At 40.9% G+C, this 17,465-nt stretch overlaps 1 protein-coding gene across 1 annotated transcript in view; it reads left to right on the forward strand.

Moving 5' to 3' along the window:
- Positions 1–17,093, forward strand: part of EPB41L5 (erythrocyte membrane protein band 4.1 like 5) — a 56,802-nt gene extending 39,709 nt beyond the window's left edge. Inside the window, exons 19-26 of the mRNA XM_083738631.1 lie at positions 4,211–4,339; positions 5,464–5,525; positions 7,447–7,560; positions 9,155–9,248; positions 10,788–10,865; positions 11,785–11,826; positions 12,601–12,734; positions 13,346–17,093. Of these exons, the coding sequence (XP_083594757.1) occupies positions 4,211–4,339; positions 5,464–5,525; positions 7,447–7,560; positions 9,155–9,248; positions 10,788–10,865; positions 11,785–11,826; positions 12,601–12,734; positions 13,346–13,403 (711 nt within the window). The 3' untranslated portion in view covers positions 13,404–17,093. The remainder of the gene's footprint in view (positions 1–4,210; positions 4,340–5,463; positions 5,526–7,446; positions 7,561–9,154; positions 9,249–10,787; positions 10,866–11,784; positions 11,827–12,600; positions 12,735–13,345) is intronic.
- The last annotated feature ends 372 nt before the right edge of the window (positions 17,094–17,465 follow it).

Consider the following 17,465-nt stretch of genomic DNA (forward strand, 5'->3'; position numbering starts at 1 on the left):
GTGTAAAGTTTAGGTTTCAGTGAAATTTGTTACTTTCCTGCTCTTTAGCCCTGCCTATATTCTGTTTTTGGAAAACCCCTGTAAAAGCTGACTAGATGCATGTGTGAATCTGATAGAAATTCTCTGGGATCTTCCTGAATAACCTAGACTGGTTTACAGTCTGAGAGGTAGCAGTTGGCACCATATCTTGTTGGGAATACAGCTCCTTTAATTGAGAACAGATTTCCTCCTAAGACAGACAGCTTCTTGCAGGACAATTTCAGCCCCAAGGAGTCTCCATGCTAGCGCATGAGAAAAACTCCAGGTTACTGGCTCCCTGACCAAACAGAAGAACTAAGTGCATTTCCCTGAGTGATGTGGAGCTGAACATCTGCTCCCACTCTGAGGCCCAGGCCATGTTCTCTAAAATATTTTTTTTTAAGATATTTATTAGAATTTTCAATATTAATACAATAAAAATCAAAAAGAAAAAAATAACAAAAATACAAAATACAAAAGTAAAAATAATTAAAAACACACAAAGTTTCCATAACTTGTTTTCCTTTAACTTATTTCCCAGACCTCCTCATACCTCCCTTTTTTGTATTCCAATTCAAATTGTTAGTTCAGCAAATCCTTATCAATAAACTTCAACCTGCTTCTAAACCTTTTTTTCCATATTCTCTTAAAACATTACAGCTGGAAACCAGTTAATTTCTATCCGACATCGTTCTAACATTCACTAATTTTGCAATATTTCTGTAAATAGTCTTTGAATTTCTTCCAATCTTCTTCCGCCGACTCTTCTCCCTGGTCATGTTCTCTAAAATAATTCACATGCAACAATCCATCTTAGCAGCATCAAGGAAATACTGTATGCGCTGACAAGGTCCACTAGATGCCAGCAATTCATGGGAACACAGGGGATATTTTTTCGTTCCCTGTGCTCATGCAAGTCACCATTAGAAACTTTTGGGGTTTCAGCAATTCACAACACACTTTTTTCTTTTGCCTGGTTTGGTGGGGATTTTGGTGTTTTAAGTCTACAAACAAGCATGTTAATGTGACCCTTGTCATCCAGCTGCATGCATACCTTCTGCAACCAACAAACAGATTATATCAATGGGGGAGAGGGAAACTAACATCATATTCCTCCTCCACTGTTCTTGGAATCAACTCCAGCACAGAATCTTCTTTCTTCTAGCTAGCAGTGATAATGAAGGAAAGCCTGTGACTAGTTACTCCTCCATCATTCCTAGATCTAGCTAAAACTCAACAACAGCAGACAGAATCCTGCATGGCCTTCTAATCATTTAATTGCTGTGAGACCACCGTGGGAGCCAATTTTTGGTTGAAAAGCAGGATGAAAAGGCAATGAGCTAATAAATAATGGGTCTTTTTTGCTCGCTCTTTAGTTGGCAGGAGTAGCAGAGCATTGTAGCTTACTGAGAGTATTGAGGAACATGCAGGTCCTCATGGTTGTTTCTGTTTTCTGGCCTATGTTGAAGCACCTCACAAGGAGAAAGTAGTTACTTCTGAATGCTCACGTTTTCCTCAATGGCTTTCATCTGCCTTGTGCACAGTTCATGGCTAGTGTATTATAAAGATTACAGAGTCTGTAAGAAGATTAGCCTTGGGGTTCTTTTCTGATGGCTCTTCCTCATAAACAGAAGTAAACACACTCAATCCTGATCAGTGTCTAAGTCTGTTTTTTATTGTGCTTCAGCTTTAAAAAATGAAGAAAACAAGTCCTCAAGTGATTAAGGAAATAAAGGTGTCTCAAACGATAATTAAACTAAAAATATGCGGACCCCCATGAGTATAAGTTATTTGTTCAACTTGTGTATTCAGTTTATATTAACAAACAAATGCCATATGAATAGAACTAATGATTTTGTGCATGTTGGTACTTGCTTAAACTAGGTTCTGTGTTAGGGAGTCTTACACTGTGATTAAAAAGTGTGGAGGGTTATAGCTGCCTTTGCATAACTGATGTGTGGATTTTTCAATATCAGACTATCCTATGCAGGGAACCCTTAAATCCAGAACAGATCACCATGTACTTAACCTGTTTTGTTACCATTAAATGCATTCTTTTAAGAGTGCCAAGTTATGTTTTCTTTTCCTCAGTGAAGGTGCAACTCATTTAAGCTTTATAAATCATCATTTCCTTTGCACCCAGAAGCACAAAGTAACACAGGAACCCTGTGTTACAAAATGCTTACAAAATTGTGAATTTAATGCTCATATACAATAATGCAGATGTGGCCTAACTTAATTGTAGCTTTTAAACTTTTTAGAAAAGTTTTTTTGCAGAAATGCTTGTATGTTTTATTTCATATTGTACCTTTTCCCATAGGCTGGGGGTGGCTCCACAGCCATTTGTAGCGCCTGTCCCTCACTGCTCAACTTATTTCCTTCCCACACTAACCTTAACCCTCCTTATGTACAAAATATTCATATAGCAAATAAGCAATTGTACCCGAGGGCTAAAACTTGCTAATTTTCTGGACTTCTCAAAATGGTTTAATATTTTACTATTACTTATGATAGCATAATGTAGGGATAATGCTGAAGTCTTGTGGGAGGACAGACCTTCCAACAAGCTCAGCAACAAGATGAGAACCACGAACCATTGGCTCTCTATTTAGCTGTAGAGGTTTTATCTCACTGCAGTGGGTCCTATAACTTCCCCCCCCAATGGCATTCTGAAATACCTTCAGATTCCTTTCATAAACTGATGATGCAAATAGTTTAAAATTCAGTTTGCTTTGCCAGCATTTATTTTCTTGCGTTAGGACGGCAGTGAAATATTTTGTTGGAAAATAATCTCCCTGTTTCATGTTTGAAACTGTAGTATGAATGGCCCTATTCTTACAAGAGAGTTGCTGTTGTTTTTGGCAGCTTGCTGGACTGGAAGCTTGCAAGGTTGGCAGTGCCAAGATCTAGACAATCATGCTGGCACTGAAGGGAGCAATTAATTTCTAAATGCACAGGCATTCCAGTTTCTTGAGTTTCTGGAATGTAGGGAACAATGCAAGTAAAACTTCATTAGTGATTTTTTAAAAAATGGTATTTTGTAAGATAGATACTGAGCAGTAGGTGGAAAAAAGTAGCTTGAAAACATGACTAAACTCCATAAACACACCCACAGCTGGAGAAACACATCAGAACGACTCTGCTGCTCCTGGGACCAAGTCAGCTCTTCTGAGTCCTGCTTTCTCTCTGGAACCCTTTGTGGATGAGTTCACTCTTAAGGGCATTCTACAGGGGAGGGGGGAATTGTTCTATTGAAATCCAACTCTTGGAAGATCAAACAGCAGACAGATTAAATAATCTGGACTTTGCTCAGCAACCATTGTGTCTACAAATCACTATAATTCTGGTTGGAAGGCAGAAAGAAACCAGAGAGGCAAAAAGAATATTGCCTCTCCCCATTTGGACATCAAGAAGGAAGAGGAAGGAGAAGAGGAGGGAGCTCATTTGGATAAAATAGTATCTTAACAGGAAATGGATTTTTAATGTGGAGGTAAAATTGGAAAATTACTTTTTGCTACAAGCATTTACAAAGTTTATGGGAATCAAAAATCCCCCCCCCCTCACCCTGGCCCCAGTACCTTTTATTTTGTTTATTTATCAATACTTTATCCCACCTTTGCTCCCAAGTAGCTCAAGGCAGCATATACAGTTCTTTCTCCCTATTTTATCCGCACAACAATCCTTAGGTAGGTTAGCCTGAGAGACTGTGACTGGCCCAAGATCACCCAGTGAGTTTCATGGCTGAGAAAGGATTTAACCCTGGTCTCCCAGGTTCAACACTCTAACCACTATACCATACTCACTCTCTGTGTTTCCCTTTTTATCCCAGCTGTATACCTGCACTAATAAGCATGTGTTAATGAGCATGTGCCCCTCCGGTTTGGCTCTGGTTTCTTAATATAGTGTGTGTTCCAAAACATTAGCAAGCAGACCTTGTTCCTAGTCAGAGCTTTTGCAAAATGTTCCAAATTCTTTATACTGCAGTTGAAACCACACATCTCTGATTGCACAGGCTTTTCTCCAGTACACTATGTATTCAGTCCTGCTTGTCTGTTTGAAGCATAATTATTTACCTGTTCTGGTTTTGTGACCCCTGTTTGTGTGTCCTCTGTGCTGCTCCCGGTGGCTATTAATCTACCTAGATTCTCCCTAGAGAGATGCTGCTAATTAATGCACCTCTGTCACTTTGTAGCAGGAGGTGGTGAAGCTGACAGAGAAATGTCTCAACAATGCCATTGAGAGCCCAGTGAGTGCCTCTGTACGGCTGCCTCCAGACATCAAGAGCAACATTCTGAAGGCCCAGGCCGAGGCAGTGAACAAGGTAAGTGCTGTAATCCAAGCGTTTGCCATTGTGATCAGTCAATGCACATTTCTGCAGTATTTTCTTTGAGTGACTTAGATCTTGCTAATATTCCTTGTGCCTGGTATGCAGATATTTTTTGTGGCTCCAGTTTTTGGAAAGCTAAGAAAATCCTGAGGGTGAAACTAATCTCTGTCAACTTGCGCCCTCCCACTTTCTGTCTGTGGCTCTCACAGAATATTGATGAGTAAAGCTTTCCATTGTAGATGGTGTGCAGACTTTTTCTTAGCAAGTGGTGGCTTTTTTTATTTAGCGTGAGAAAACCATACTTTGGCCCCTCACACCTTTCCACATGGTAGTGTAGTATTTTTCTTCTTTGCTGCTCCCCCATTATAAGTCACAGATGCTGCCACATAAAAAGTTGCTGCATTCTCTAATTCTCATTTCCAAAGCTGTCATTTTAATATTACTCAGGAAATTATATGTAACAGGCGCATTGTAGGATTCAGAGCCCAACTTGACTTTCAGATCACAAGTGATTGAATACGAATAAGTACTTGGGGTCATAACTTGATGTGCTCATGCTATACAGAAGCATCAAAGTGAGATATCTCTGAATGCTAAGCAGGCTACAAGATACAGTATGGTTTTCTATCTCAGTATCCGTTCTGTGCAGCCTGGCTCCCTGCTGGTTTTGAAAGTGTAATAGTAATACTTTTGTTATTCAGGGCATTTGGAGATAGCTATGGGGAGTGAGTGATTTGTATCTGCCTGTTTTTGATGCAACTATTTTGACCTTGCTGTGTGGTTGGTGTTTTGTTTTTGTTTTGTTTTTTGTCTTTCTTTCTTTTATTTTGGAGCTTAGTATTATACTTATTTTGTATTGTAAACCACTTTAGAAACCCTAATAAGATGCAAAGGTGGTGTTTAAATTTTAAAATAAATATGTATTGGGATACGTTGCCCATGTAAAATGGGACTGTTTCAGTTCTGATCATTAGAACTCTATTCGGTTTCCTTTTCACAGTAAGCATGTAGCCTGTCCTTGACCTGTTGCAGAGGAATGGCCTTGCTTTTTATAAAATCATAAATCTCTGCAAAATTCTCAGTTTCTGAAGTGTTCTGTTATGTCTCTTTTCTTTCAGGTCATGAGGGAGGACAGCATGTCTGGCAATAAGAACACCAACCTTCAAGATGCTGCTGGCAGGTATAGGCACTGAGGGTGAATTGTGCTGAGGGATTCAGGTATAACTGTGCTCATGGCAGTGTGGGCAGTTTGCTTCAGTTACTCTGTGAATCAAGAAGCCACATGGGAAACGTTCCCATAAAATTGGAAATGGCGCTGTGGGTTAAAGCCTCAATGCCTAGGACTTGCCGATCGAAAGGTCGGCGGTTCGAATCCCTGCGGCGGGGTGCGCTCCCGCTGCTCGGTCCCAGCGCCTGCCAACCTAGCAGTTCGAAAGCACCCCCGGGTGCAAGTAGATAAATAGGGACCGCTTACCAGCGGTCCCTACCACGGCGTTTCCGTGTGCGGCTCTGGCTCGCCAGAGCAGCGATGTCACGCTGGCCACGTGACCTGGAAGTGTCTCTGGACAGCGCTGGCCCCTGGCCTCTTAAGTGAGATGGGCGCACAACCCCAGAGTCTGTCAAGACTGGCCCGTACGGGCAGGGGTACCTTTACCTTTACCTTAGTAGTTTAGAAAGACTACTATTTCTGTTGTTATCATGAATGCTTAATTTACAAGTAGGCTTGACTGCTTGTCCCTTGAATTTATGAACCCAATGAAAGTGCTTAGCCCTTTAGAGAGAGAGAGAGAGAGAGAGAGAGAGAGAGAGAGAGAGAGAGAGAGAGATTACTTTTCCTCATTACTAGATTGGGAACCCGAGAGAGGGAGGATATCACCACCTGGCCTGCAGATCAAATGCAAGTATATGGAGGGTAGAGGAATTCCCATGGCTTAGTGTCACTTCTTGGCTGCCCTTCTGAGAGAGGCAGAAAAGGAATTAGTTTCAGTGCACTGGTGTGTGATGTAAATGCCATGGGAAGTCCTGGCACCAGCAACTCTTGGCTTCCCGCAGGCTAAGGATTTGCAAAGATTTCTGTCTGCTAAATTGGTACTAGATTGGGTGCACAAGACCATAAGGTGGAAAGAGAGGTGGAATTCTGCAATTCTCTAATCTTGCACAGCTCCATTGTAGAATTCAGTATCCTGAGAATGTTCGCTTTAGTTTTAAAATACTCTGTTTCTATCCACTCAGGCTGTGGGGATCTGTTTGAATGCATGTGGGCAATTATATGAGTGGCATTTTTATTCCACCTTGCATAGAAAGCTGTCTTATACCAAAACACGGTGTTTTCCTGTGTAGCCTAGTATTACCTATTGTGATTTAACAGCTGAGATACCTCCCCTGCAATTGGATTCTTCTAGCTGGAGATGTCAGGAATTCAACCAGAAATCACCTCTATGTGCTCCCACCACTGAGCTGTAGTTTCTCTAAGATGTTCAGGGCGGTGCTACCTTTATTGTCAGCACAATCCTCTGAGGCAGGCCCAGGGCCACACAGGAAGCTTCGTCACTAAGAGGAGATGTGAGCTTGGTTTTCCCTGGTCATAATTGAATACTGCTCAACTCTGCTATAGGTATAGCTCTCTCGAATGTGTAATCTTTCCCTCTGTTGTCTAGCAGAAGCGTAAAAAATGACACAAAATAAATTTGTTCCTGGTATATTTATATACAGTCAACTTTATTTCATTTGCTCATACTTCTCCCAGCTTCTAGCAGAATTATGCTTTATTGAAATCGACATTGCACTAAAGCCTTGGGCGCATGGTTGAAAATAGCCTAAAGCAGTGTTTCCCAAATATGGGTCTCCAGCTGCTTTTAGACTACAACTCCCATCATCCCTGACCACTGGTCCTGCCTAGCTAGGAATGTTGGGAGTTGTAGTCCCAACAACAGCTGGAGACCCAAGTTTGAGAAGCACTGGCCTGCACCTTGGCTTTTTATTGCTAATGCAAAGGTTTGTTCGCTGGAGAATAGTGGCAAAGGTGGTATGATTTATATATATGAGATCTTAGAATTCCTGTGACATGCTCATAGTCAAACTTTTGGGTCTGGTTTGTTCAGGAGCATTCTTCTGTCTGGAAAGGTTCAGAACAGCCCTCTGAGAGCCCACAGTCCGGTGTTCCAGGAGTCGAGAGAGAGGCTGAAACTGATTCCTATCTCCAATGCCTTCATTCCGTAAGTCCTCTGGGAAGGGAGTATTCTTAAGGCAGGGAAACAGCAGGAAGATTGCATAGAGATTAAGTCTAGGAAAGAATAAAACAGCTCAGCATTTGAGTGGCTCACTCAGTTAATCCTAGCAATTTCTAGCCAGGTTAGTCATTTTGCTTGTCTGCCAGAAACCCAGGAACAATTAGTATGGTTTATTTATTCACAGTCTAAACAATCAATAGCAGAGGAACAGAACTCAACCTCTTAGTGGAGTGCTTCCTCTCGGACACTGTTGCGGTCCATCCAGCCCCATAACAGTGTTACCATCCTATTTATAACAGAAATCAATACGAGAAATAATTTTTAAAGGCATTATAAATTCAGTTTTGCATTTCTTCACAGCCTTTTCAGTTGTGGCACCCAGAATTTGGAGCAACCTTCCATCACTGTATGCTTTAAGAAAAACAATGAAAATAGTTTTATTTCTGTGAGTTTTTTCTGGGAAATTGTTCTTTTTCATGGATTGCACCACATCTACTGCTCTGAAATTTGATTGTAGCTACTCCTGGATTTTTGTTTATTAGCCACCTTTATGCAGAAAAGTGGATAAAAAGCCTTAGGAATAAAATAAAATCTTAAACTTCCTCAGCTTTCTGAAGAAGACCAGTATTGTTTCAGCTGTAGCCCTGCACTATTTAGTAAAGGGCAATATCTAAAGATAAAAGATTGTGGTGGTGTGCTTCAGGGCGTATTAGAATTGCTTCATTCTAGCTGCATCATTGCTTACTTCCATGGAAACCAATATGCTAATGAAGAGTCTTCGTATCTTTACTAATTGAGTTCTCTCATACATTCACTGAATACTCTTCTCATGGCTTATGGTTGGAATTATAACCAACTCTGCTGTGCCCCTAATTTGCTCATTTTTTTTTTGTTTTGTTTCTAAACCATTAGTCCTTTATTTAATAACATGGTCCTTGCTGAGTTTGCAAAAGGCAAAGGGTTCCACTCTGTACTCCCCTGTGATATACTGAGTGATACAAATTTTTACACCCTGTAAACCCAAAGAACGGTTACATCTGAGGTTTCACTGCTGGGAGGAAAAGAATCATTTGCACATAAGAAGGAATGAAATGATTGAATGCAATGCGAGAGAATGTAAAAATACAGTATCAGTTATGACAGTTGTATGAAACCACGGCGATTATCAGTCTTTTCATGACTTCATATGTTAAATAGATCTCTGAAAGTATTGTTGCCATATAGATTGTCCTTTTTGCATGTGCCTGACAGTGGACAGAGCTTTTGGCATCCACTTATCTGGCCATTACTTGGATTCCTGTAAAGGAGTGTGTGCTGAATACTCTGCAATAATGTCTTTTTGCAGCCATCTGGCCACAGCACAATGCATTTTAGGGGGCTTGCCTGAGGCAGCAGGTGCTAAGATGCTGTCGTTCACATGACAAAAGACTTCAAAGGCACCCTTTGCTCCCAGGCAATAATCTTTTCTTTGCCATGAGGCACAGTGATCATTTGTCATGTCTTCAGATTGTTTGTGAAGAGCAACACTGGTTATTTTGCACATGCTGTGCATGATGGTGGACGTGTTTTCATCTTGCAGAAATGAATTAAATGAGGATAATGCTGCCTCTAGCCCTGAGGATTCTTTGAGTCCTCCTAATCTGGCTCCTACAGAGGAGGCTGCTATTGTAAAGGTATGTTGTATCATTGTGGGGACTAGTGGGTTTTCCTGCGTGAGTCAGTTACAATTGCAGCATAGAAGAGTAGGGGCTGCATACAAAACACTTAGTTGTGCATTGAAACATGCAGCAACATTCCTTTTCTAACTGCAGCGTTTCTTGATTCACTCAGAGACTTTGGCTTTGTTCAGGTATACCACTAATCCATAGCTAAACATTACTGTGTGTATGAACTGTATGCACTCCCCTTCTCGTCTCTCTCTTATTCAGGGAAAACCGCAAGAAGATTGGGTGCTTCTACTTCTGTTTCTAGCAGGGACGCGGGTGGCGCTGTGGGTAAAAGCCTCAGCGCCTAGGGCTTGCCAATCGAAAGGTCGGCGGTTTGAATCCCCGCGGCGGGGTGCGCTCCCGTTGCTCGGTCCCAGCGCCTGCCAACCTAGCAGTTCGAAAGCACCCTCGGGTGCAAGTAGATAAATAGGGACCGCTTACTAGCGGGAAGGTAAACGGCGTTTCCGTGTGCAGCTCTGGCTCGCCAGAGCAGCGATGTCACGCTGGCCACGTGACCCGGAAGTGTCTCCGGACAGCCCTGGCCCCTGGCCTCTTAAGTGAGATGGGCGCACAACCCCAGAGTCTGTCAAGACTGGCCCGTACGGGCAGGGGTACCTTTACCTTACCTTTACTTCTGTTTCTAGCTAACTGCAATTTATTATGTATGAACTCTGGGACAAACCATGGTTCGTGTTATCTATGGTTTAACTTCAGATTGTAGCAATTTTGACTTACTTGTTTCAGTAAACCACAGCGCTAATCATCAAACTTCCAATCTCCTCCTCTTGGCTGTGCCAAGGGAAGCGGGTTCAAGCCCAAGGCTCATGCAAGAAACTCATAAAAACATAAGAAGAGCCTGCTGGATCAGACCGAAGTCCCATCTAGTCCAGCATTCTGTTCTTACAGTGGCCACCCATATGTGTATCAGCAGCCCACAAGCAGGAACGGAGCACAACAGCACTCTCTACACTTGCAATCCCCAGCAAAGAGAGGCATATTGTATTCTGACAGTGGAGGTGGAAACAATAGCTATTGTGGCTATTAACCACAATACCTTTATCCTCCACTGATTTACCAAAACGTTTTAAGCCATCCAAGTTGGTGGCCATCTCTTCCTCTTTTGGGAGCAGATTCCATAGTTTAGCTGTGCACTGCGTGATGTTTAAAATTACGGACAAACTAGGATTTTGAAAGCCTTCCATAAATGTCACTATTCTCTCAAACTGAAGAGCTTGTGTATAGGAAACCTTCTTCACATGTGGTTTGAGCTTCCCATTGCATGCAGTTTAGGGTAGCAACAGTGGGATTCTTTGCTACTGTATTTTATTGTTTCAATGGCTTGTATACCAATGGCTTGTATACCAAACTAACATATAAGAGGAAAAGATTCACAAACTTCATCCTCACAACTTGCAGCTTTTTCAAAAGTGGATGAAATAGTAGTGGGGGGGGACCAGCAGTTCCACCCGGTGACAGATTGTAATTTAATTAACTTGTGTTTTTCAGAACTCTCCAGAGGACCTAGAGATTTTGTTAACATCACAGGCAGAGAATCTAATTGACTTTACAGAAGCCATGCCTCGGGTAAGAGTGGAAATTAAATGGAACTCAATGATTTCATTGTGCTGTTGATAATTTTAGAAGGAAAACATGATTGATTTATGCTTCCATCATTTGCACACAAGGCATCTGTAGTTCCAGTTGATACTTGTCTAAGCTGGTTTCTCATGTAATAATTCTCTTCTAAGTGAGCCTTTGGGCTAGTTGAGTTACATTAGAATCCTGTACTACATGTGCATGCAAGCAAAATTCTGGACTGCCTGCAAGTCCTGCCTAGGCAGTAATTTATTTTTCTGCCAGCCCATGACCCTCCTTTCTTACTGGTATCTTTAAAACCTTCCTTGTGCCAAACAAGGATTTGACAGAACAAAATGCCTACACGTGGTGAATGTTAAGAGAGCCATTGAGAATTACATTACATGCAAACCAATGGAAGGAATGAGTCCCACTGCAGCTGGGTGGTTTTGGAATAATTTTCTGATAAGAGCTTGCTTCATTTTAAGAAATCTGGTACAACTATTCTGTGATTAGTACTTAGAATAGAACCCACTCTCCTGATTCTCCATGAGTGGAGAAACAAGCCACCTTTCTGCTCTCTTGGCTTCCCTGGGCTCCTTTGGAGAATAGGGTGCCACCATTCACTCATTCATTCATTCATTCATTTCCTTTTCCACCATGGATTCCACCATGGTTAGTCTCTTCAACCTCAGTGATATATAGAGAACACGGCTACCTCTTGGGATAGCCTTTCTTCTAGACCTAGGCGTTTTGAGGAGGGGGTACCAGTGATACTGCCTGTGCTGCTGTTCAGCTATGTGATCTCTTTGATGTAATGAGGTGATATAAGAGAGGGGAGAGCAGTGGAGAGCCTCAGGAGAGCAATAGCCAAACACTTCCTATGTCTTTCTGTATTTCTAATATCATTTTTGCTTCTGGGTTTTAGGTGTCTTCACCACCAACAGTTTTGCCCAGGTGGTTGGTGCCAGTAAGTATATTCACTAATTCTTAAAAGTGACATATATGCTTTTAGTTTTAAGCATGCATTCAGGTGATTGTTTTAAAAATAACTCACGTCTAACCAATAGTAACAGTAACTGAACAGTATATTTTAACCTGAATCGTGGAAGTCCCTTTTAAAAAAAGAAAAGGCTTTACTATGGTTCTGTGCAATAAATTTCTCAAAACCCATCACTTATATTGCATAGCACTGAAGAGTAAAAACTGCTTTTGCCATTCTCGTTTCATCAGTGTTTCCTTTTAGTGTTTGTGACAGTTATGGTGCCTTGGGAGCCTAGCTCTACTCCAAAGCAGCTGTGCTGTCTCTATATTCAGGGTTTTCCTTCTAAAGTAGATGCTAGGGCAGTGGCAGGCAAGAGACAGGGACATTTCATCATCATGAGAGGACAACATCTGATGATATGGGCAGCTCCTCTTACTCATCTTCACGATGCTGTCTTCTTCAGTGACCAGAAATAACCCTTCCTGGCAAGTTCAGTATTTCCTTCCCCTGCCCTCCACCCTTGCAAATTGCCTCCATGACTTTTGTCATCCAGAGTTTGGAAATAAGCTCAGCTGGGAAAACAAAAACAAGGTTGGGGCACTTAGCCTTCTTCTAGCCCATCGGTTCACCTCTGTAAGCATCTCCTTGTAACTGCAGTATCTTGACAAACACATTTTTGGGACCATGTACTTGAGGGAATACATGGACCAGGTTGCTTTGTGTGACTTTACTGACCTTCCTTTGGTTTTTGTTCTGTAGAGCGGACTGGTTTCCAATGGGCCTTTAGGGAATGATGTTGCCTTAGCTCTTAAGGCAGTGAAAGGCAGCACTGAGGCACTGACCATCTCTGCTGGCTCCCCACCTCCACTTTACTCGCCCGAAATCATGCCCAGGTAAGTCTTTTCTCCTTGCTCCTACATTGGGTTAATGGAATGCTATGCTACTTGAATTCTAATTTGAATTTTATTTTATTCCATGTTGGGGGGGTTACTAGTCCAGTTCTCCTATTAAGCACTGGGAAGCACAATAATATGTTGCAATTCACTATTCTTTTACCAAGCGACTTTTACCAGTGGCTTTCTGTCAGTCTTTGGGGCTCAAATTTGTCAGTCTATGTAACTGCTACTGCATTTCAAAGAAATGCATGTACTACTGGGGCATTTTGTCAGAAGTGAGCATTGTAGGCATTTTGCTTATCAGCATATGCACTTCACTGCAGATACTAGTAAAGTTTCATCAATCTTGGCTGTATGTAGCAAAGATGATTCTACTCATAGCGGACAGCTCTTAATTTGATCATTACAATATTTACCCTTGGTGTTTCCCATGTAAAATAACACTGCATTGGCTCTGATAGATATGAATTACCTTACCTCGTTTGGAATTGTTTCCTCTCCCATCAGATTATTGAATTGGCTGAGTTCATTCAGTTGCAGGACCCCTCTTCTGAGTAGGACCCTCCCCTTAAATCTCCCACACATATTATGTGTTGCTTTCATTTCAGCCCTGCTGCAGAAGATGTTACAACAAGGCCGAAATGTTTACTTACCACTGAACTCTGAGCTTTGACAGAGTCTCATCTTCCTAGCATCTGCAACGTGCTCCTGGAATGGACTTAACCTGGAATTGACCCATGCTCAGACCATGGTTAAAGCAAAATGCCTGGCAGTTTTACTGTGGATTCATGCAACTGGAAATCTAGTATGAAGAGCTGCTGGGAAGCCTGAGCACCTTTTGTAAAGTGCACTGGAACACATTCTGACGCGTAATGAAATCTGCAAGGTTTCCATCCATAGCAGTGCTTTTGTCTATAAAGCTCTTTGCTGCTTTAGGGGTGTAAATAAAGTCATCACTGTGATGAACGAGTTAGTAATGGGGAGGATAGGAACTTCTAAGGCCACCTGCTGGTTGTTGCTATAAAAAGCAAGTAGTGCTAATGGTGTTTTTATAGAGCAAGCTCTTCTTTCTTAACGTCTCCTTTGAATCTTCTTTTGTACTGATATCTGTCAAATGTTCTTGGCCTTAATCCACTTTCTAGACTTTGCACTTTTGCTCACCATGTATGAAAGAAACTGAATATGCAGCACCTCGATAGGTTACCCAACTGGCAGGTTCTGCTCTCTCTAGTCAAAGAGGCAAAGCAATTTTCTACCAAACACTTTTAGGCTACCATAGTGTGTGAGTGTAACTGTTCCACATTTTGTCCCATTCTCTATAACATGTGTCTAGAATACTGCTAGTATGTAAACTTCTGCTGAAGAAGAGCTTCAGAATGGAAAGGCATGTTCCCTTGCAGCTTTTCACTGGCTTCTGTTTGGAAAGTTCCTTCCAACGAAACTGAAAATTGTTTTAAGGTATGTTCTATGAACTTGTCAATAGCTGATTTCTGTACTATAAGTACAGACTAATTAGAATTACTGCCTTTTTCCTCTGTTCCACTACAATTTTTTTCTTCAAATGAGGTTGCAATTGGCAGGTTTTACATCTTGATTTTCTAGTCTTGTTCAGACACATTCCAGTAGTTCACCTATCTTCTTCAAATTAGACCAGTGACTGGACATTTAGTGAAAGAGTCTCCCTCAGTATATTGAAGTGCTAATAGTTTTGGACCAGTGGGGAAATCTTTTTCTACTACAAACTCAGGGAAATTGCTGTTCATTGGTGGAACTACGTGAATCCCAAGTTTAACTCATGCTTAGCATTTTTTTTGTTTTGTTTGTGGACCAGTTTCTCCATGGGCATTGAGAGTCAACAATAAAACTTGGTAGGACACAGTTATTGGTTAGGACACAATTCTATTGTTAATGTTCAAAAAATAACTTTATTCTTTTGGTTTTCAAAAAAGACAAAAAATGTAGAAATGTGATCATCTTTATCTTCCCAAAATGGCTCTCAACTTGCTGCCCAGTTGGAAGGGTAGGTTAAAAGAATTGGAGCAAGTTCTCTTAAACTTGATTTATTTAGTGTTGTATCTGTTTCAAGAAGCAATTTTTATGGTGCAAGAAACCTTCCTTGTTTTGGGGGTGGGTTGACACAGGCTAATGAACCAATACACTATGAACAGCTTGATCACCCTTCCCTTTCCCCATTCTTTACTTGTTAATTGCTGCTTTTGAAATAAGAGCAGTTGCAATGCTTTTTATGTGTAGCATTGTGAGGACCAAGTTTCATGTTTAAAGTAGGCTCTGAGTGTAGATCTGAACATTTCACCTTTACCAGTAGCTGAACTCCTATGTGCAAGATGCATCAGATTAGCATTTGCCTTTGAGATATCCTTCATGACTATCAGCAAACTGGAGAGGAAACTGCCTAAACTATTTCAAACAATCTGGAGGTAAAATCCAAATCACCTCATGAGTTTTATCAGTAATTTTAACAGAAGAGTGTATTTTAGATGCTACAGTAATTATTTTTTAATATACCCCCGATTACAAGAGAGTGGAAGTAGAAGAAAGGTTAATCAACGGTTTGCTATCTAGAATGTTAGTGAAACTTCATTGAGTTTCCTAGATTGCAGGTATAGCTAGTTTCTAAAATGTTGCATGTTAGGGTTGTTAGAGAATGATTACTTAACAACAAAATTTATGTTACTCTGTGTGATTTAGAGTCCTATGCAAGCCAAGCCAAAAACAAAGGAAAAATGGAGAGATGCTCAGATGTAAGAAATTGTTCTCATTTCCACTACTGTAAAATTCTGAGTCACTAGAAAGTCTTAGACTGCAATATTGCTGACCACTATAGCTATCAAATGTATTTTAAAAAAATATATAGCCAAAATTGATTATTCATTTGACTGATGGAGGAATACTGTGCAAGACACAGATCTCATGATCTATATTTATATTTTATTTAACGGTGAACCTACATGTCTTGCAAAGTAGACAGTCTTTTTCCTAGAAACAAATGCCTATTCCTGTTCACAGTAAGAAACTGGGTGTGGTATATAGCCCTTGTTATTGCCATGCAGTTCATGATGAGATGTCATCAGTATTCAATGGTTGCGTTGTACAAAAGAAATAATGCTTATTGTGTCATGCAAACACTGTCATATGAAAGGTGCAGTTATCACAGAGGTAACTCAGTCTTTCATAAATGCAATATGTGTCAGTGGAGATAAGCAGTAAAGTTGCTCACCTGAGCATTTGGCTATAAGACACTGGCTTTAGGGGTTAATTAATTAAGGTTGACGGCATATTTGCAGATTACTGTTACCTGATGTTAGAAGGATTGTGCTGGTTGAGAGCAACCACCATATTGAGAAATGCTTGGAAAGTAGCTTTTGTTCTGCCTATTGCAGGGGTGTGGAACCTGGTGCCCTTTAGATGTTGCTGGACTACAAGTGAGACATCTGAAGAGCCACAAATTCCGCAACCCTGGCCCAATGCATGTAGAATTGTACTTTTGTTTACAGCAACTGCTCATAAACTAGTTTATGGGCTGACCATGCTTAGAGTTCATACATGTACCAAATGACAATCCTATCTACATGCTAAAGGAATAAGTGCCAGGCTTGGCCTCCAGCTCCCCAAACCAGTAATGTGTGAAGCAACAGTTTTAGATGGAGTCCTATACATGTGTAAAGCCAATGGAGAATCATGCCCCTGTGTAGAGTCTGTAGACCACACATCTTGTATGTTACAGTACATGCACAGCAGAGTTTGTAAGGAGGCTCACTCCTATCTATCTGTCTGGTGAGCTAGACCTTGTGTTTCACTAGTGATTATTTTGTTCTCTGGTGCAAACACTGAATAGCAACAGTCATCCTCCTGGAGCAAAATGTTCAACTTTTTTCTAACTGTGAAATTGATGGACCTGGGGGAGGTATGGCATTCCGCATTCATCAGAGAATAGGGAGCATTCTACTGCAGCACCCCCAGCAGAAAGGTTTGGTGACTGATTTGTTTATCCTCTTACTTCCCTCAACTGGACAAACTTACTTTAAAGTATGTAAGATTTATTATTTTGAGTTAGAGTATTTTGTTTGTTTTTTAAAAAATCACACCCACTAACTGCTGTATTTGTAATTCTTTTTAAATGATGTAGAGCTTGACACTAGCTCTGAGTATAACTTATTTGTTTTTTAAGTATTATATATAAGGAACACTGTGTTTCATGGTAACATATATAAACTGTGCTATACAATAACTGCACTGAACTGAACATCTGTATATGGGAACTGTGATTTGTAGTCCACTTGGAATCAGTCACAAACTGTTGTAGTTTATTTCTAAATATAACACAACTGTGCAAAATGCCTGCCTCTACCTGTTTTTCTTTTACAATAATTTTGCAATGTGCAGACAATCTGCTTCATTCCTGCATTTTTGCCTGTCCCTGGCAGCCCCCCTTGTCTTGGATGAAGTTCTGTGTTTCTCATACAGAACTGAAAACGCACTATTTTCTGCTGACCTCTCATATGAATGATAGCAAGTAATAGTTGCATCCAAGGAGAGAGGTTCAGTCTTAAGATTTCTACCCACAATTTTGTCTGGAAAGTGAATTAATTGTCTTGCTGACCTAGAATTAGGCCTTAAATTTTATTCCAGAATCCAAATTGCTTCTTAGATCAACAAATTTGACCTCCACCTCATTCTAAGGGGGTACACTGATTCTTAAAAGTGTTT

The sequence above is a fragment of the Podarcis gaigeae genome, assembly GCF_964106915.1.
Source record: "Podarcis gaigeae genome assembly, chromosome: 1".
NCBI classification, from domain to species: Eukaryota; Metazoa; Chordata; class Lepidosauria; order Squamata; family Lacertidae; genus Podarcis; species Podarcis gaigeae.